Source organism: Moschus berezovskii, chromosome 20 (assembly GCF_049115385.1).
Source record: "Moschus berezovskii isolate FMDL1 chromosome 20, NW_MosBer_1.0, whole genome shotgun sequence".
Taxonomy (NCBI): domain Eukaryota; kingdom Metazoa; phylum Chordata; class Mammalia; order Artiodactyla; family Moschidae; genus Moschus; species Moschus berezovskii.
Window position 1 is genome coordinate 49,851,818 of NC_142479.1, and position 21,028 is coordinate 49,872,845.

The 21,028-nt window shown below is 50.8% G+C and overlaps 1 protein-coding gene across 1 annotated transcript; it reads left to right on the forward strand.

Annotated features, from left to right (window-relative positions):
• The first annotated feature begins 8,497 nt into the window (after positions 1-8,497).
• HOXB13 (homeobox B13) lies at positions 8,498-10,255 on the forward strand. Its single transcript, XM_055396802.2, has 2 exons — positions 8,498-9,101; positions 10,002-10,255. The coding sequence occupies exons 1-2, from the start codon at positions 8,498-8,500 to the stop codon at positions 10,253-10,255; spliced, it is 858 nt and encodes a 285-aa protein (XP_055252777.2).
• The last annotated feature ends 10,773 nt before the right edge of the window (positions 10,256-21,028 follow it).

Here is a 21,028-nt window from a genome sequence, read left to right on the forward strand (position 1 = left end):
GGGAGGCTGCGAAGCAAATCCGCGAGGGCAGACGCCAGCGCTCCTCCTCCGATGCTCTAAGCGGGTTTTGGTCCAGCGGGAACTTCCGCCCTGAGGTCAACCTCCGCCGGAGGATGCGGGATCCCTGGAGGGCAAGGTGCACCTAGCGAGGTAGAGGCGGTCTCCGGTGGGTGGGAGAGAGATAGGGCTCCCATGCTCTCCAGCTGTGCCTTTGAGGTTAGAGACCTCACCCGCCGGCGGGGCCGCTGTGCCACACGCCAGCGGGAGCACAAACCTGCTGGTGTCTTCCGTTACATTACTGAAAAATCTGCCCTACCAGGTGTTTACACAAGGGCAACGAAGGGAATTAAGGCTCTTGGACAAAAGTGGGGAAGTCCTTAGGCCACCCCTCCTCTTGATTGGGTTCATTGGGAGCCTTCTAGCCCGCCTAACATGCACTGATCTCAGGCCAGGAAGGGCCCCTCAGGACAAGGTCCACGGTTCATTTGCACCTCCCCTGGTTCAAGGCTTGGCCTGCATCTCTGGGAGAGACGATTCCTGAGGCTAGAAAAACCATATCGATGGGGGCAAGCAGAGGGTAAATGAACCCAAAGCTAGGCTAATGTGAGGGATACCAATTCAAGGACAGAGAGCACCCCCAATCTGTCTGCATCACCCCTAAATACACACCACACACACACACACACACACACAACTACAGAGCTGGGTTGGGCCTGCAGTAGATCCTGGAGGATATTGAAGGGCTGCAGGAGATGGAAATATTCGGTCTACTTCCCATGACTCTTCCTCAGGCCCCCATCTGGGCCTCTGGAGCTAAGCTCTATTCATATGAAAGTTTCCAGGCTGATCTCAGGAATAAGTAACTGGAATCCTGGTCTTGTCTAGAGTAACTGGAACAGCCAGACAAGTAGTGCTTCAGCCTAGGAGGGGGTGCCCTTGTGATCAAGCTTTGACCCCATAGGACCTGGGAGATAAGGAGCTGAGACTTAAAAACCACTCTGAACTTGTAAAGCTTCTACATAGTCACTCAAAAGTCCCTGTCTGACTTTGGGACTCCCTGGGAGAGGCATGGAGATGGATAGTCAGGTATCACCGGAAGTTCCAATGTTACATCCAACCACCATAAATGACTACTGAAGGTAGACATCCCTCTCCTGCTCCCACTAGGGCAGCACAGAGCTGCCTGGAGTCACAGAATTGGCTGTGGATTTCCTGAGGTCAAGTCATTTTGACTTGGGCAAGACAGCTTCTTTTCCTCAGCATCTGCCACCCAGCCACTCAAGCACATAGCTGATTGGAACTGAATGATCTCTAAGGATCCTCCCAATTCCAAATGCCAACTTACTAGTTTGGGTAAGTATGGAACTTGAGGCTTCCTATTCTAACCTTCTAGAGCCTTAGCTCCCGATTTAGCTTCTATACCTATAGTTTCTAAGATTGGAATCTCCCCCCAAGCCCTACCCTGGCCACTTAAGCAATGTGAGGGGAAAGTAAAGATCTTCATGTCTCTAGGGAAAAGATTTTTGGCATCTGGGGACAATAACAGCCATAATCCTTTCAAATCATGGATAAATCTGTGGACTCAATGGAGACCAAATAATAAAAATTTTTTTTCCTAGTGGGTGATTTTCTCATTTAAAGGGAAAGGCATTTCAGATAGCCTCTCAGAACTCTTAGAAAATCTCTGGCAGAGGCTAGAGGGGAAGAAGTCCTAGTTTAAACCCAAGTGATCAAGAGGTGAGCAGATTATGAGCCCAGAGCCCTGCTCCAATCACTAACCTCACTTTGATGAAGTTCCTCATGTGTGGTCAAATATCAGCTCTGGACATCTAGGGTCACACTGTAGACAATTGGACAGATTCCTCCAGCCTCATAAGGTATCAGGGTCTGAGGTAAATGGCCAGATCAGAACCTTGGGGGCCTGGCTGAGATGGGAGTCCTTAGGTGGTAACCAGGGCAGAATCCTTAGGTGGTAACCAGGAACTACCCCATATTCATCTCAGATTGGGATTCAGAAAGGCAGATGGTGTGTGTGTGTGTGCGTGTGTAGTCAGACACTCTGGGATGCAGGAGGGTTATTTTCAAGACTTAAATGAATTATAAAAAGGTAAACTTCTGTGGCATTTTCCCCTCCCATCTTGGTTGTGCTTCTCCAAAGACAGGAACCCGTGAGCAACATGGACAGGAGGGCTGGTAGAAAAACGGCCATTTTCTTTGGTCCATGTGTGTGTGAGTGTGCATGTGAAATGCTTGCCTTTCTCCTCTCCCAACCTTGTTTCTTGGAACAGATAATTCAGAGGAAAGGGGAAAAGCTCTTGCTGTGGTGGTGGATGGAGGAGGATGACAAGATGGTCTGGTCCTGGGTCATTGGAAGGGTCTCAGATCTCTCAGCCAGGGGAATGGGGGAATCAGAGCAAGAAATCAAATCTATCAAACTGTGCTTTCCCCTAAACTTCAAACCCACAGCTCCACTTCAGGCCAAATAGGCGAGTTTGGGACTGGAGGGGGCAGGGTCTCCATGTTGACATTCCTCTTGATTTCAGGAGTGAAACCTTAGTGTTTGTCTCTAGCAGAGTCTATATATGAGTAGCAGAATTTATCCTAATAATTATCACTTACATCCAACATTCCTTCAGGGGGAAAAAACAAGGTGGAGATGAGGATAGGGGAGTTGTAAGGGACTCAGACTGCTTTCTTGAACTTGTAGGTAGGTTTCTTGATATATTTCCCATTCCTGAGCCCATCCAGGATCCCAGGGACTGAAACAGAGGAAGCTGAGTCTCTGAGGGCCCTAAAATCATCTACAAACCCCAAAGGAATTGGCTGTGGGCTCCCACTTGAGGAATCCACCCTTGTGAGTGTGTGTAGAGGGTGGGGAGGCTGGAGGGCTCCAGGGAACTGCAGGGTGAGGGGTGGAGGAGGTGATCTCCAGCACCAGTTTTGTCCCATTTAATGGGTTACTGAGGAGCTTACACCCTAGGGCTGAGTGTCCCAACTGAGTCAGTACATGTCGGTTGCCTCACAGAGGCCAGGTCGCAGGGCTGGGGCTCCCTCAAGGACCTAATAACTGTGCCCTGCCCTAGACCCACGCAGAATAATCAGTGGTGAGCCTAGAAGCCTCTTGCTCACTCCCTGTACGACTTTCCTCCTCACTAATGCCCTCAACCTCCAGGAATCGTCCCTTCCCTGCTCCTGCCTTCACACCACCCTGTGTCCAAAGTGAACAGTGACGCAGACTTGAAGAGAAGCTGATCCAGCCCTTCCCTCCTTACACAGGGCAGATAGAAAAATAGAGGTGCAGAGAGGGGAGATGACATTGCCCATCACGCCGAGCTAGATTAGACCCTTGCTTGAGCCTTGTGCTCCCCATTCCTAATGGTTGGGGCCGGATGCCACTGGGCTTCTCTGGGTTGGGGTTGCAGGCAGGTGACCTGGTCGGCCTCCCAGCAAAGCGTACTACCCCCGCAGCTTTACTCCCATCCCTTCTCGCTCTTCGCCTCCCTCCCTTGGCTCTTGGCCCCACTCACGGTTCCCAGCTCAATGCTTCTCTGGTTTCTGGGCGCGCCATCAGGACCATGGCAGCGACGTGGCTGGCACTAGCTTCTTCCCTTAGCAGACAGTCTTTGCTCCTCAGATCCACTTGCTGGGTGGTGAAGGCCTAATAGGCTCTAATTTCTGGATCCTCAGCCTCGGCCTCTGAAGCGCTTGCATCTGTCCGGAGAGGGTCCTAATCCCAAGGATGTCGCAGGGCTGACAGGGTTAGAGGGACATGGAGGTGAGAGTGGCCTCCTCCTGACCAGCCAGGCCTCCACTCTCTGTTGTAGCTCCCAGACTCTGCCGTCGTTTTGTCCAAAAAATTTCCCTGTGAGACTGGCCAGAGCCTGCCTGATTTCACAGAGAAGGGCCCAGGTGGCCTGTTATCCACAAACAGGCCCAGTTGTTCAGTCTGGCTGGCGATCGGGCTCCAGGACCGCCCTGCAAGGTGGCTGCCAAGGTCAGACTCTGGCGGGGGAGAGCACCCCCGGCAGGCTCTATGCCGACCTCGGAGAACAATGGAAAACTGAGAGGGCCAGGAAAGGGATAGAGAAAAGTGAAAAAGGAAATAAGAGGGAAAGAAATAGGAAAAATAAAATAGATGAGAGGGAAAGGCAGAAAAGGAGGAGGGAAGGGAAAAGGAGAAAATGAAAGAAAGAAAAGTGAGAGGATGATGAAGCAAACAAAATAAAAGCGGTGCATGCGAGTCGGAGAGCAAGAAAGGAACCAAGGGAAATAAAGGTAATCGGCGGTGGGGGTGGGGAGAAAGTAAGCAGGAAAGACGGAAAGAAAGAAAATAAGAGTGTCCCCAAAGCAATAAAACCAAAATTGAAGGAGAGAAAGGCAGCAAGAAGAACACAAATATAAAAAGGAAAGAAAGATACTGAAAGACTACAGACAGATGAAAAAACATGAAGACAGAAAGAAAGGATGGAAGAAAAGCCCAAAGAAAGGCATGCACCCTGTTAGTCCATTTCCGTGAAATCAAGTAATCAACCTCCTGAAGCAGTTCGGCCAGGCCCGCGCAGGCCAGCCGGCCAGCGGAGCCCCGACCTTTCTAGAGACGCTGCGAATTCTCATTTTTCATCACGACCGACCTGAAAGCTGTAGGACCGCGTACATTCCTCCAGGTGGGAGAACGAAGACACCGAGAGCTCACTTAGTTTTACAAAAAATAAACCGTAATTTAACAAATGCCCCAAGCGGGGCGGGTGGGCTTCTCTCGCCCCCTCCCCCTAGTCGGCTGCCCGGAGCCCCGGCTCCGCGGGCTTTGACAAGGAGGTGCCAAGTCCAGTTGGCCGGAACCCCTGCGGCCGCGCTCTAAGGCCTGGCTGTAAAGGTCACAGACGGTCTGTGGGGCCGCTCTGAATGGGCCCCCGGAGGTAAACAGACTCTTAACTTTCAACTTGGCCTTGACCTTCCTGGAGGTGTCTGGCCGGTATGTAAAGGAGCAGCTGAGGCTTTTCTCCGAGTTTGTCTGGGTCAGTAAACGGGGTTGGTGGTCGGGGAGGCTCAGGGGTCCTGAGGGTCTGTCTGGAGGCTCCCAGCAGGACAAAAAGGTATCTGTGGGGCTGGGGGAAGGGCTGGCTCAGCTCAGGCGCCTGGGGAGGTCAGGATGCCTTGGTTGTTCTAAATTCCGCCGTCAACTCTAGCGCTCAGGGAGGATACTGAGGTGCTGAGCCTCAGGTTCTGTACGTGGGAACTGCAGGCTTACTCAAGGCTGAAAGAGGCAAGTAAGATGAGACCAATACTCATTAGGGAAACTGTTCTTTTCTTTTCAAATAAAAACAGGTGACTTGTAGTTCATTAGAAACAGAGATACATACAGAAACACAAATAGAAACCATTTATTCAGTTTATGAAATGCTTTCACGTGCAAAAAATCTTCACAGCATTCCTGAAGGGTAGAAATTACTGTGCCTTTGACAAGACATAATTTTACAGATAAGGAGACTTATTCTGCCTTACTTGACTCCAGCTGAGGTCTATGACAGGTCATACATGTTTGCAAATACATAAACATATACGGAAAATGGGAGCACATGCACATATGTTAATATGATATCATCGGAACTGTTCCCTAGAATCTACTAGATGCTAAATAAATTGTAGAGTAAAACAGAAACACCCCCCCCCCATAGTATTTATTTGTATTGAATTGTATCTGTTTACATAGAGGTCTCCAGCACAGTTGGTGAGCTTCTCCAGGGCAAGGCTTGAGTTCTGCATTCTACAATGATGCAGTTACATGCATTCAGCTGCTTATTTCTGGAAGACATAGATAAAAACATTAATATCCAAAAAGCACAATGGCAGGCAACATTGCTATGAATCTTGAAATTTTTGTATTTAATTATTTTCCTTCTAAAAAATAGAGATAAGCTGATGTAATGTGAAGAAATACCCCATGTACATCTTGAATTTTTACAGTGAACATACCCATGTAACTAGCATATAGATAGAGATCTGAGATCCAGAACATTTCCAGCCTTATGTCACCTCCTAGTCAGAAGCTCCCCTCCCCAGGGCAATCTATTCTGACCTCTATCACCACGATTTGATTTTGGCTATTCTTGATTGAACTGGACAGAAATAGAATCATACAAACTTTACTCTTGTTTAGCTTCTTTTACCCACCTATCTGAGCAATTCATCTATGTTGTATGTAGCAGTTTTTTAAAAAAATTGCTGTGTAGCACAATTGAAGAACGTTTGGGTTGTTTCTATTTTTGAGCTATAATAAATAAAGCTGCTTTAGATATTTTGGTACTTGCCTATTGATGGATATAAACATTCATTTCTGTTGGGTATATTCCCAGGAATGGAATTGATTTATCTATTTATAAAATGTAGGGATCTATTCATGCCTGTGTTGTCATCTACCAGGCAAAAAGCAGTAAAAAATTCTTAGTCGTTAGGTAAAAATCCTGGTATTTCTGCCTTTCATAATCAGACAAGCAAGAGGCTATAGCAAGAAACTGGAAAGCATCGAAGAGAGAGCGCCTCCCTTTTCTGTCCTGTTGTTTTCAAAATCCACAAAATCCAGTGAGGATTTCATGCTTGGAGTCTTCAATTATCAGCAATGGTCACTGAAAGTGAGCTATACTCTTCCCTACAGCCCTGCAACTTGGAGCAAATCCGGTTGCATGGGCCCTTTCCTGAAAGATAGCTCAAGTTCAGATTCAGGTTGGTGAGGGGGATGGCCAAGCCCACCTAGAGTGCAGGGTAACCTGTTCTATAAAATTTCCATGACCTTAGTGTAGAATGCAAAAGTTCCTGTCTTCTCCAGAAAACCTGTGAGTTCTAGAAAAAGTGAACCCAGAAGATGTGATTTGGGAGGGGAAGTGAGGGAAACAGAAAATCTCATAAGACAGATGTGTGAAAAAAAAAAAATGTTTTGGGGCTTCTGCCTTGCATGGCACAATAGTTCCCAACAGATGGGCCTCAGATAATTCCTCCAGTGGTTGAGATTCCCTCTCCCATGCCCTTTTCCTTCTTAGGAAAGGGAAAGCCTGGAGGAAGCAGATAGGGGTCCTGGGTTTTCTGGTCCTAGGCTTGGGTGGGAGTGTGCCAAGACCAGGGTAAGTTTTCTGGGCCCCGTGGAATGTAGGAGAGGACAGAGAGACTGGTACTTCATAAAGGCCAGGCTTCTGTATTCTTGGGGTCCAGATTCCCCTGAAACTGGTTCTTTGCCAGTTAGCCAGGCCTGGTTTTCTGGAAATAATCTTAGATCCCAGAAAAGGGGGGAAAGGGTTTATCTTTTCTGACTGGTACTTCAGGATTTTATAACATTCTCTCTCAAACCCGTCCTTCAACTTATCTCCCTTACTGTGTGTCTCTGGATCTCATTTTCCTGGCTCTTTCTCTGCCTGTCTCTGAATATACAGGTCGTATGTGAGATCTTTCCATATTTCTTTACCCATCCTAAAACGGAAATCCAGACCCCCTTTTACAGGCAGGTCCAGAAGCTCCATTTCCGCTTCAGGTCTGAAACTTTAGCGTCTCCAGTTCTCACGTCTCCTTCTTCGGAGTCCGTGTCCCGCTCCGTATCCTTTCCACCCCTCTTCGAATCCGGAGCTTTATAGGCTATGGGCGATAGCTAGGGTCTCTGGTGAAGAGGCGTCCTAGGCACTTCCCGAGGTCCAGGAGTAGCTCATTACTGCGCATCCAGAATGGGAGGGGCACCTGGAGTGAACTGGGATGTTAGTACTGGGACCCCAAAGCAAGGAGCTTCCAGAAATACCCCTTTACTCCCATTTTCTAGCCCCTTCTGGCTCAGGCGCATTACCGGGTTTTTCCTTTCAGGCTCAGAGCGGCCTCCAGGCCCCACCCTCAACTCCCCTTCCCCCCAGGAGATGGACACTTTATAGGGAGAGCTTTTTATTCTCTCGTTAAACCTGCCAAAGCTCAGGAGACAGAGAGCTAGGGAGGGAGAGGAGGCCACCGCGGTGGGGCTGGCTCCGTCTCTCCTCTCCCGCCTCCCCACCCCCGACGTAGCTGCGTTGTTCCAAACTGGAAAGCGGCGAGAAGACGCCCCGTCTCTTTTCTCTCGTTTTCAAATGCACTTTAAAAAAAAAGAAAAAGAAAAAGCAGAGAGAGAAAGAGAGGAGGGAGGAGAGTGAGAAGGAGGAAGGCGGGGAGAGAAGGAAGGGAGGAGGAGGGAGTGAGCAAGGGAGCGAGGGAGGGTGAGGGGCGAGAAGAGAGAAAGCGGGGGTGAAGTATTTTCGCAATTTCTGCAGTGAAGATTTTATGAGCTTCTCTCCGCCAGGCCGCAGCCAATCAGCCCGCGTGCCCGGGCACCTGCGGCTCCTGCGTCACGACGCCGGGCTGAGCCAATGCAGGCGCCCAGCGAGCTGCCCCCGATTTAAAACGCTTTGGATTCCCCGGGCCTGGGTGGGGAGAGCGAGCTGGGTGCCCCCTGTATCCCCCACCCCTAGCGCCTCATGAGCCGATCCTCGGCCCCATGGAGTCCGGCAGTTATACCACTTTGGACGGCGCCAAGGAGATCGAAGGCTTGCTGGGAGCCGGAGGGAGTCGGAACCTGGTCACCCACTCGCCACTGACCAGCCATCCAGCGTCGGCGCCTACGCTGATGCCTGCTGTCAGCTACGCCCCCCTGGATCTGCCAGGCTCTGCGGAACCGCCAAAGCAGTGCCACCCATGCCCCGGGGTGCCCCAGGGGGCGTCCCCAGCTCCGGTGCCTTATGGCTACTTTGGAGGCGGGTACTACTCCTGCCGAGTGTCCCGAAGCTCGCTGAAGCCCTGTGCCCAGGCGGCCACACTGGCCGCCTACCCTGCGGAGACTCCCGCGGCCGGGGAGGAGTACCCCAGCCGCCCCACCGAGTTTGCCTTCTACCCGGGATACCCGGGACCCTACCAGCCTATGGCCAGTTACCTGGATGTGTCGGTGGTGCAGACCTTGGGCGCCCCGGGGGAGCCTCGTCATGACTCTTTGCTCCCTGTGGACAGTTACCAGCCCTGGGCCCTCACCGGTGGCTGGAACAGCCAGATGTGTTGCCAGGGAGAACAGAACCCCCCAGGTCCTTTCTGGAAGGCGGCATTTGCAGGTAAGCTGCTCTGGATGCCCTTGGTGCTGAGTGTGGCGTTGTAGACCCTGCCTGGATGGGTCTTGGGGCTGGTGAGGAGGAGCTTGGTTCACCTTGGTTGGCTATTAGGGCTCTGAAGGAGGGTCCAGGCAGTTAGAGAGCCTGGGTGAAGGCCCCAGAGGGTCAGTGTGAGGGGCCTGAGCTGGGTGCTATTTGAAGCCTGAGGCCCACCAGGTCCCTGATCTCCCCGGGATGCCTTGGGACCAGCCTTTCAGTATGTCGTAGTGCTTGACTCTCTTTGCTGATGTTTGGGACTTAGGGTGTTCCTGCCCAGCAGGCCCCCAGTTTAATTCTTCTCAATTCATTGAGTGTGGGGTGCAGCTGAGTGGGGACAGAGAAATTAGTTGTTCTATAAAGAATACAACCCCTTACTTTCTCTCAGATGAGTTTTTCAGTTTCCAAAGGGAAGTGTAGATTTCCTGCAGCCATGACTTAGCTGTGTACATTGTTGTGTGTGTGTGTGTTGGGAGTAGGGGCAGAAATGTGTTCCTTCCTCTACAGAATTTGCTTGCAGTATCTGTAAGAGTGTCCAAGAGTTGGAAAATGCATATGAGGGTGGACATATATAGATGGTGGGCAAAGGTCTGGCTGTATGTGATGGGTGTGTTTGCAGACTGCAGGCGTGAAGGTAGTGATGAGTGAGGGTGGCCTGCAGAAATCTCTTTCCAAGGCTGGGTGGATCAGGAAACCAACCAGCCGGAAACGGAGGTGTCCTCTTGTGCTTTGGGGAAATGGCAGTGCCTGTATGGCAACCTGAGTGCTCCTATAGGATGACCTAGGTTGTGGGGCCTGGGTCAGACCCTGGGCTTGTGCCAGGCCGTGGTTTGAGCATATCTCTCTCTCCCTCCCTCTACTGCATAGACTCAAGTGCGCAGCATCCACCTGACGGCTGCGCCTTCCGTCGAGGCCGCAAGAAGCGCATTCCCTACAGCAAGGGACAGTTACGGGAACTGGAGCGAGAGTATTCTGCTAACAAGTTCATCACCAAGGACAAGAGACGCAAGATCTCAGCTGCCACCAGCCTCTCAGAGCGCCAGATCACCATCTGGTTTCAGAATCGCCGGGTCAAGGAGAAGAAGGTCCTTGCCAAGGTCAAAACCAGCGCTACTCCGTGAGGGAGCTCCCTGGCTCTGGCTGGGAGGGGGAAGGGGGAAGTTGGGGTATCCTGGTGAGATCAGGAGTCTTCCTCAGCCAAGCTGGGGCCCAGGACTCTGCTTGAGAGGCTCCCAGAAGTGACACTCTTCCCAGGCCAGTGTTCCTGGGATGTTCTTCAGGGACAGTCTGGATACCCCATGGACCCCAGAGAGCCAGCAAGGCCCAGAGTTACAGCCCAGTCCACCAGGTAACACTACTCAAATGACCTTGTCCCAGTCCTAATCATTCATTCTGGCAGTTGCAATAATCCCCATAACCAGTACTAGTTGCCATGATAATTAGTATCATGTTTTCTATCTAGAGCTCTGTAGAGCACTTTTAGAAACTGCTTTTGTGGATTGAGCTGATCATGAATAAACTTGGAAGGAGACCGGTGACAGGACAGCTTCCTCTGGAACCTCTTCCATTTCCAAAGCCTGTTCCCATCCCAGTGAAGGCAGAGGAGACAAGAAATGGCAGATTTACCCCTGTAACTACGTTTCCCGTTGCCCCTTTAGCATTTTTTCTAAGATGACAGCTAGGCAGGATGGCCAATGCTGGAGGGTACCTCTCCCTCCCTCCCTGCCCATCCCCTAGACTGAACCCACTGGTCTCAGAAGTCCACCTGCCTAACTCTTCAGTTTCGGCCCTGTGTGAAAATGAAGCCAGTGGACTGCCCTCCAGGGTCTGTTCTTTCTTCCAGAGAAATGGGGTTTGAGAAAGTGCCTGGATAATTCACCACTTTCTCTCCAAAACTTTCCGAGCCGTCCCCTAATGTTTCTGGTGGTTCTGACCAAAGGAGGTAGGTCGTGGTTCATTGGGCATTTGGGAGCTGCATGAAATAGACATTTGTGGCCTTGTAGACAGAGCCCCTCTTAGGCACAAACTATTGCAGAATGAGGGGAATAGTAGCCTATCCGTGGCCGGCACATCCCAAACACACTTGAATAGCCTGCTGCTGCTGCTAAGTCACTTCAGTCGTGTCCGACTCTGTGTGACCCCATAGATGGAAGCCCACCAGGTTCCCTCGTCCCTGGGATTCTCCAGCAAGAACACTGGAGTGGGTTGCCATTTCCTTCTCCAATGTGTGAAAGTAAAAAGTGAAAGTGAAGTCGCTCAGTCGTGTCCGACCCTTAGCGACCCCATGGACTACAGCCTACCAGGCTCCTCCATCCATGGGATTTTCTCTAGAAGAAGAAAAAATGAATATGGCTCGTTCACTACCCATTTCTCCTCTGCTTGCCTGCCGGTGACACCAAGGTGCTTCGGAGTCTCAGGCCTTGTAGTCTTCAGGCAGGTTCTTTACTGAGTGAAAGAACCAGCGGTGGCAGAAGCCCCCAAAAGCCAGTGTCAGAATGGGGAACCGCAGGTCCCCGGGACAGTAGTGGGCACAGACTTGTTTCCTTTCACTTTGTGTTGGTTCAGTCCACATACACTGATTCTGGGGGAGTGGAGGACAGTTTGGCGCCAACCCTGTTTTCCACAACCACATAGACAATATGGGAATAGTGCGGAGTTCCAGAAACCTGGCGCAGATCGGCTGTTCGCAGAGCCGGGGAACCTAAAGTAGTGTAGGTAGGCCGGTACCAGACGCGACCTTGTCCGCGGGGAACATTAGCGGGGCTGAGCTGGATCTTCCTGCAGCCCCGGCTGGCGGGTTCTGGCAGCCTTCCGACAATCCAGCGCACAGGAATGAAGTGGAGAGGACGGGCCGCCAGACCCACGTTCGCAGCCTCCCCGCAGCGGGCAGTCGGGAGGCGAGCATCTGGAAGGGTCCCCGGCCACGTCTCGACCGACGGCCGCTCCATCTCAGAGCGGACTCCTCCTTTCCAGGAAACCCTGAGTTGGCCGCCGTCGCAGCCGAGCAGTTCGAGTCGGGTGGCATCCCTGTCCTGGCTCTTCTCAGAAGGAAGACTCTTCTAAGTCTTCCAAATCCTTTTTTTTTTTTTTAACCAAAGAGGAGTCTAAAGCTGAGGGGGAGAAAAGGCCCCGACTGGCAGTCCCTCCTCCCTGGGTCTTCTTAGATAGTGGGTGTGCTTGGGGAAGGGGAAGGTGTCAATTTCGTGATTTACACAGCCCCCGTGGTTCAGTTTAAGCTCCCTGGTATCGCGCTTCGCCCGGAGAAAGTTACTTTCTGCTTTCCACATTCTCCTTCAAGCGAAGTCCCAGTCTTTAGTAATTTTTAATACCGGGGACTCCGAAGGTTAGTGGGTGCAGCCCCCCTCCCTTGCCGCTTCAGAAATTGAGAGACTTCAGGACAGATAGGCCTATGGGTAGGTGGCGTGTGGGACAAATGGGGGAGACCGCCGTGGTGCTTGCTCCCTACAGAGGGAGGGGAAAGGCCTTCGGTTACCACTCGGGCTTCCCGAGGTGACTTCGGGAGACCTGCAGTCGGGGGCCTCGAGACTCTGAACTCCCGGGGCTCTAATGTCTCCATTCCGTTATCAAGGACTAAGTTTCGGGGCTCCTCTGTTATGCTTTCGCAACAATTTTAGAACAAACAAGAGATGTGGGATTTTAGGTTTATTCCTCTACCAACGTGTTTGGCCTATTAAAAAGACAAGGGCGCCCCCTTCCGGCAGAATCTCGCCATTTCAGAGAAACTTGCCTGTCGGCTCGGCTTTTTAACAACCCCTCAACTGAGCCTCTGGCTTCCGAAAGCCTGGGGACTCGGGCCTCCGGGGTTGGGGGATTAGTAGCCGCGTGTGAGAGCGCCCGGACCCGGAGTCGCCTGAAATTGGGCCAGGGTACTGGCAAATGTATCAACCCAGCGACGGAGCGACCCAGGAGGAAGGCTAGGAGGGCAGCAAAAGAGATCTCTAATAGAGAAAAAACAGGGTGGCCAAGGCACCGGGAGCAAGGCTGCGGCGCCATCAGCCCTCGGTCCATGTCTTCATTCCGCTGGAGTATTTTATTTATCTTCCGCGCCAGAGCAATTCGCGCGCTTCCCCACGCCCCGAGTCATTTACTTATATGTAATCTGTGCAAAATATATATATATATATATATTCAATTTTGCTTTGTGTTAAACCCTTTTATGGAAGTTCTTTCCAAACACCAGTGTTACTACCGAGGCGAATTATATCCCCTTCCACCGAGACCATTTAAAAATCTTTCACTAATTTGTGTCTAAACTACAACAGAATCCATGTATCTACATTTACTTGCCTGCAGCTATTTGCTTTTTAGATAGGGCCACTTTAAGCTATTAATACAAGGAAGAGTGTTTCGCTAAAATTTAGATTGAAATGCGTGAATACAATGTTCTCAAATAGGTAAATTCAGACATTTTCATGGACAAATAAACGCAGAGGCGCACAGACACACACCGGAAAAACACACCGGGTGTCTTTTCACCAACGAGGCTCACTCCGGGCCGCCCTCTGCGCCCTCTCCCTTTCTCTGAGCGGAACTTCACCGGTTCAGTCTCAGCAAACGTCGAAACACGGTTGGAGGGTGGCGTCTACGCTGTTCCAGGACCAAAATCACTTCCAATTCCAAATCAGGCGGATTTTATTAGGCCTCGAGAGGACGGATTAGGCGGTAATGGTGGAAAAGAGCTTTCACAGGACCTCGGGAAGCTCTTTTCGAATCTAGGTTCTCGAAGCAGCCCCGCAGACAGTGAACCCGGGGCCCCAGCTCCAGGGTCCCTTACTGCAAGCGGGCAAACGCTCGCCTCCACCCTAGAACTCGCGAGGCTGCAGCCGGCGACTGTTGGCACGCCGTGACCCCCGTCCCAGCCGCGCCCCCCCAGTTCCCCCTCCTTCCCCAGCTAGCCACCCCTGCTCTGAGTGGTTCGAGGACCAGTAGCTGCCCTGCGGCAGAAGAAAGGCCCGAATCAAGACCCCCCGCGTTCTCCGAACGGCGCCCCCGCCTCCAAAGCGGCGCTGACAGCCCTCCGCTCCTCCAGCCCTCCGCTCCTCCAGCCCCCATTGCTTCCCTTTATTAAAGTTTTACTCAAGGTCCTAAATGCTGCACTTGAATTAGGTTTCCTTCCGGGGAAACCCTCTGTGCCCGTGCCCCCTTCCGGTCTAATAGAAACACCAGAGCTTCAAAAGTGATTTACACGAACCTGTTACCGTAAACAGGCAGTAAAGCACGGAGGCAACTGCTGCGGAGGGGGCGAAGGGAGAGGTTCCGTTGTTTTTTAAAGAAATTTATAGTACAGTCTCACCCACCTGAATACTCCCTCTCGGGGAATGGGGGGAAAAAGCAGAGGGGCCGCCCTCGGCGCCTCACCCGGTGGGGCCAGCCCAGCCCTCCCCCCAGGCGCTGGCCTGGGCCGTGGGAGAGATTTGAAAGCATCCAATACGGAGAAGGAAATGGCAACCCACTCCAGTGTTCTTGCCTGGAGAATCCCAGGGATGGGGGAGCCTGGTGGGCTTCCGTCTATGGGGTCACACAGAGTCGGACACGACTGAAGTGACTTAGCAGCAGCAGCAGCAATACGGATCTGATGCCAGCCTTTCTTCCTTTCTCGGCTACCAGTTACTTTTGTGTAGAAAGCGGGTGGGGGTGGTCGGGGCAAACCGAGAAGAAGGAGTTCCACCACGGGTCCCCCTCCCCTAAATGCCTCCAAAATGACGGAGAGGCCAGCGTTCAATCACCCTCGGCACGATGGGGAGGGAAAGGCCGCGTCTGCGGCGGACTTGGCCGTTGAAGTTTCTGGCCAGTGGTTCCCGCCGCCCCTACCCCCACTCTCCTAAACTCTTTATGGGAAGATGGAGGAAGGTGAGGGAAGGGGTCCCATTTCTGGCCTTGGGAAAGAAGGAGGAGGCCAAGCGGCTTTGGCAGAGCCAGTGCGACCGGAAGACTGTCGCGAGACGCCGGGTTGGGGAGGCGAGGAGGCTGCAGCGGAGAGCCGGCACTCCAGCCACGAGGTTGGGAGCCGGGGGCTGTGCGCCCTCTCCTTGAGCCCCGCCCCAGACTCTGCTGGGAGGGGGCCCCTTGTGCAGAGCAGCGATCCTTCCTCCTCTTGCCCAAGGTGCGCGAGAGCAGAGCTCTGCGCCACTCGGAGGTCTGCGCCCGCCCAGCTCCGAGCCTTGGAGCCCACCGAATTCCAGCCCTGGCCTTGGCAGAGAGAGCAAGATGCTCTCAGAGCAAGACCCACTCATTTTGCTTTCAAGAATGCGCTTCTCTCTAAAAAGGTAAACCCGCTGATTCGTGGGCCAAGGACCTTAAGCTCTTTTGGTCTGGGGACCCGCTGAGGGAGCCGTCGGGGAAGGGCAAGGGGTTGTCCCCAGACTCTGGGGGACTCCGCGGTCACAGAGGGCAGGGAAGGGTGGGTGTCAGGCTCTCGAAGAGGCCATTCAGCCGGGCGCCTCCTCGTAGTTTCTTAAAAAGGCTGGCAGCCGCCTGGGCAAAAAGGGACCAAGAAATCTTCGCAGCATGCGGGACGCGAGCGCGGCCTCAGCGGGGGAGAGTCTGGCTTGGGAGAGCAAGGCCCGCCCATAGGACCTTGTGTTTGTCTCCGACTGGATGGCATCTTGGTACAGACGAAATTAATATTGTGAATGTTGTTCTTATTTAAGCTGTGATACTTTACAAAACATTTACTTTGAAAACTGGGTGAAAATTAACCCTGATGATAATGATTTATTAATGCACTCTTAAAGGAGAGGCTCTGGCCCTTTAAAACTAAATCAGTGCAGCTTAGTCTCGCATGGCTGCCTTCCTTTTCTGCCCTTCCTATGCCCTGTTGAGCTCTTTGAGTTCTGGGATCTGAGGAGCAACTAGAGGGCTTGCCCATGGCTGGCATATCTGCCCAGGGACTCAGAACTTGCACACAGGTAGCAGGGGGCCACATGCCGCTGTCCTCGGCCGCTAACATTGCTAGCTTGTTGGTCGTGGGGCGGGGAACAAGGTAATCTATAGACGCACTCCGGACTTACTAACCCTCCCTGCCCCCGCTGGTTCCTGCCCATGCCCTCTCAGAGCTACTGCCCCCACACAGACAAAACCCACTTTATAAAATGAGGACGTTGAGGCTAAGCCTTAGTTACTTAATCAGCGTCACAGTCTAAGCAGAGCCCACAAAGCAGGCGTTCTAAGGGATAAGCTCTGTGGTCATCAGCGCAAGAGAACAGGAAGCCAAGCCTCTCCCCCCACTCCCAACATACCTCTTCTCACAAGTTCTCTCTAGACACAAACTGTTTCTATCTGGAGCCATCCTTTGAGGTCACCGAGCTGCACTCGAACCCTCCAATTTGGATAAGTGCAACCACAGGGGATTAAACACAAGCGGAAATTTAGTTCAATCCATCATTCATTTATCGAGTGCCTGCTGCACGCAAAACCATCCCTTGAAGTGGAAGGCTGGAGGAGATACAGTGGAAATACTATCTCCCTTCCTACCGATCGCTCTCTGGCGCTCTGCCTCTCAGTCGCTGGCAGATCTTGGGTCTGTAGTTTCTTCATACGTGACCTGAAGCCGGGAGACTGTATTCTGTGATCGCTGACATTGTAAGGTGTGTCAAACGCCTACTCAGGGGGAACGAAGACAGAACGATTCATCCTCACGGCATATGGAGAGGCTTTCCGGAACAACCTATGCTGGAGAAGGACCTGAAAGATGCTTAGAATACCAAATCCGGGTGGGAAGATGTGAGCAAAACTCGGGAGAGGGGGAAGAAGAGGCAGGTCTCTGAGGGAGCGAGGTCTGGACCTCGGCTCTGGTTAGGGTAGAGCGGGGAGGGAAGAAAGCAAGGGCGTCCTCACTGGGTCCTGGACGCTAGGCGAAGCCTGTGCGGTGCCCATTCAGACTGTGAGCGCCCGGCTCTCCCCCAGGCGCGCACGCAGCCCCAGAGCTACGGGCCGCACAGCGCAGGCCCCACAGGCCGAGCCAGCTCTGGAAGAGAGAAATAGGTACCCGGCGTGGACTCTCAGCGCCCCATCTTAAACGGGTTCAGCCTGTTGCCCCCGCCTGAGACCTGACCTCGGTCTTTGGTTAAGTTCGTCGCCCTTCCCCCTCCAGGTAGAGTTCTGTCGTTGAACTTGAGCCAGGCCATAAACATTCCTTCACCCCTCTGGGAGCAGGACCGAGACGGGGAGGGGGTGGAGGGAAAAGTGGCGGAAGGATCCGGAACGCAGGAGATCCGGCCTTCTCCCACCCAATCCTGCATTGCTTTAGCCACGCGTTTCGGTTTTTTGTGTTCCGCGGAAACTTCGCCAGATCTGCATTTTAAAAATCCGATTATTGAGGCCTTATGGCAAGTTAGTACAATACTTTAGTCAGAATCAACGTAATGTTAATTTTCATTCATGCATAATTCATGCGCTCTATTTTTGACAGTAAAATTCCCCACACTTTAAAAAAATGACCTGGAAAAGCAAATGCGTAAAGAGCAAACGAATAGCTGCTGCTGCTGCTAAGTCGCTTCAGTCGTGTCCGACTCTGTGCGACGTCATAGACGGCAGCCGACCAGGCTCCGCCATCCCTGGGATTCTCCAGGCAAGCAGAGGAATTATTAGAGAAGATTGAAGTAGGTCATCCCTAGGCCGTCCCCTCTATATTTTAAAATCGCCCCTCCTTGGCCAGCACAACTCCAGCCGGCGGCCGACGAGCCCCGCTGGGCCCTGTATCCTCTCACGATCCGGAAGCTTAGGCTTGGTAAATGGGGCGCCCCTGGCCTGGGAGCGCTCCGATGGACCCAGGGCTCCTGGCGCGGGCTTCCCTGGCGCAGACGGTGGCTGCGCAAAGCGGCTTGCTGAGATCGTATTAGTGTTTTTGTTTACTCTTTTTCAAAAGAATCCAGGATCCCTAAACGAGGGAGGATAAAAGACACGATCCCGGGGTCTTTTCCTGGCTCAGAAAAACCCACTGTAAGGGGTCCTGGGCGCGCTGGGCGGGCCAAAGAGGCGGGGCAGCTCTGGGCTTCCCTCCCCGCGAGGAGCCGGGGCAGCTCGGCGAGCGGCAGAGAAGGCACCAAACCCGGGCGAGCCTACGGCAAGCTCCCGGCCTCCCAACCTGAGATAACGTGCTCAGAGGCAGGTCCTCACCGGCAAACCGGAAAAGGGCCCTGAGAGAACTGTCAGACCACTGCTCTCCGCGTTCAACTGCAGCTCCTTCCCCGCCCCGACTTGGCTTTAATCTGTCGGAAGACTCGGACCGAGCAGGGTTTTTGTCTCATTCTCCTCCCCAGGTCGATCCCCAGGTCTACGGGGCCCTGAAGGGAATTCAGCCAACCCCTACCCCTCTCCCTTTGTCTGACCTTTGGGGGAAAGAGGCGTGGGCGCCTCGGTCAAGTTCACGGATCTGGCCGGCGTCTCGGCAAGTGGGGCCACCGCTGTCATTCGGATGAGGAGGGTCCTAAGCAGTCGGGACTGGGGGTGGGGTTGCGGGGGGCGAAGCTTCCAGAAAGTCTTTTGGTCTTTAGTCTGCTCTTCGGTTCTCACATGCCCTCCCGCCCATCCCTTCAGCTCTGTAGAGGAAAAATAACTCCATCTGAAAGGAAGCCGTTTATTTGGAAAAGTAAATGCGAAGGCCTCATGGAGTGTGCTTCTCAGAATGGTCTTAAGTCTTTGCCACTTGGGTAGTTTTTCGTTAGTTCTGTTCTGGCATTTATGAAAGTTAAGTGTTGATTTGGTACAACCTTTTCCTCGGAATCTGATTTAGAGTAAAAGAAGCCACATCTACACTGCGCCTCAAAAACTTCAGATTAAACACATTGAAATAATTACCCCCAACATTCCAGCCCTTTAAAAAAAAGAAGGAAAAAAGCCTCCAAGTGGAAAATAAAAAAACCTTATGCAGGTAGCAGAAAGTAGAACATAGGGCTTTAAATACACACAAACTCTAAAAACTTTTAATAAACAACCCTCTGAATTGTTCCTCATTCTGCACTCCAGATCTCATGTTTTATCATTTGCAACCACTGTGATTTGTTACTCTTGTCTTTCCACTCCACAACTTAGATATATATATATGTGTGTGTGTGTGTGTGTGTGTATTCTATCTTGAGTCTAAAAACACACTATACGTTTACTATGTTACAAGCAATTTCCCAAGTTATTGCAGTCTTCTAAATGCCACTTAAAATGCATAATATGAAAGGAAATGAGTTGTCATCATTTAGCATTTCCCTAGTGTTGGTCATTTAGGTTGTCCCCACATTTAAAAAGAAAACTTTTTTTTCCTGGTTAGAAAAGTAACACATTTTCATTGTCAAGAGTTTTTAAAATATTTAAAAAATAGTATAAAGAAAATAAAACCACCCCATATCCTACCATCCAAAATTTACCAAAGTGAATCTTTTGTTGTATTTGCTTTAGTTGTTTTTTTTTCCTGCAAATATGTGTAATTTCAAAATTCAGATTCCTTGTGAACATTTTTGAACTTTGCCTTTTAACTTAATATTAGAAGAACATTTCCCAGTGTCATTAACCATTTTTCAAAAACATTTTAATGATCGCATAGTATCCCGTGCACCATCATTTAGATAAGCATTTCTCTAATTATTGATCATTTCCATGTTTACTGTTTAAAATAATTCATAAGAAAGAGAACACTGTTATGACCCTACGTTTGTTTGGTAGGAAGATAAGAGTTGAATCTCCCTCAAATAGAGTGTTTCAAAAATTTTAGGTTAAAATTTCCCCCTCCTAGGTATCAAGTGAGAGGGAATGAAACTGGGCCTGCTAGAGTGCTGGAAATATTGTTTTGATTAAGATGGTGGTTTCACCGATGTGTATTCATGTGAAAACATCATTTGGCTGAACATTTAAGATTTGTGCAATTTACTTTTTAACATTTTCCCCCACTCATGAGAGCCTATATGAATTTACATAGAAAAGGAACAATGCAGAAAATAGGTAGGTGGAGGAAGTGAGAAAGGAGTGGGGACCAACCCAAACTGGGGCTGTTCACCCTGTGCTGGGATATTTTCTTTAGTTCATAGAAACATGAAGTCAATATTGAAAAGCTAGTGACGAGGAGAAAACAAAGAAAGAAAGAACCTGGCCCTTCCCCCAACCCCATGTTAGGTAAAGACTTTTCAGTTACACTTAACTCACGTGGCTTTGAATTTTCCTTGCCAATAGAAGGTACTAATAAAAATAGGCTAGAAAAGGTTTATCAAGGCAGTTAAAATTAATGCGTAAATAACCGACTTGGCTAACATGGTCACGTGAAATAGAATTGGAGTGCTTTACATATAATGAAATAAAAAGTTGAATTTCAAAAAGATTCATTTTGGATCTATTTTGTAACCCACATTTTCACTTTAAAAGAAAGATAACAAGCTGAACTTGGAGGCGGCAGGGACAACTGCTCCCCCAAGGAGGGCCTGAGAGGGAGTGGAGTGGTGTCTGGTGTCTGGTCTGGTTTTATCGGCACGATCTTGTGTGATGCTGTGTGCTGGCCAGAACATATACTTCATCCTTGGGATGCTAGAGGAGAAGAAAAAACCCCTTCAAACTATTGTCCCCACAGTTGCTTCCTGATGTGCTTCAGCTAGAAGACTGCTATAATCACTGCACACTGTTCAGCAGTGATTTTAATTTTTTAAATTGTTTTCACTTGGGATAAAGTTGGATTTTTAACATCTGATGAAGAAAGACATCACAGATATTTTTTCATGTTTCCTTAATTTTTTGAGGTTAACATAATTCAGTAAAGTGCATTAATCTTAAGTGTGTTGCTCAGGGAGTAATTACTTGAGTAACCACTGTTTACAACAAGATATAGAACATTTTTGGCACCTCTGTGGGCTCCTCCTGCCCCTTTCCAGTATAATAGTCCAGAGATAGTTGCCATT

Bases quoted from the DNA above. Each gene is read 5' to 3' on its own strand.
- HOXB13 (XM_055396802.2), top strand. From the start codon at position 8,498: ATGGAGTCCGGCAGTTATACCACTTTGGACGGCGCCAAGGAGATCGAA. The intron at 9,102-10,001 runs GTAAGCTGCTCT...TCTACTGCATAG, and splicing joins CTGGAAGGCGGCATTTGCAG to ACTCAAGTGCGCAGCATCCA.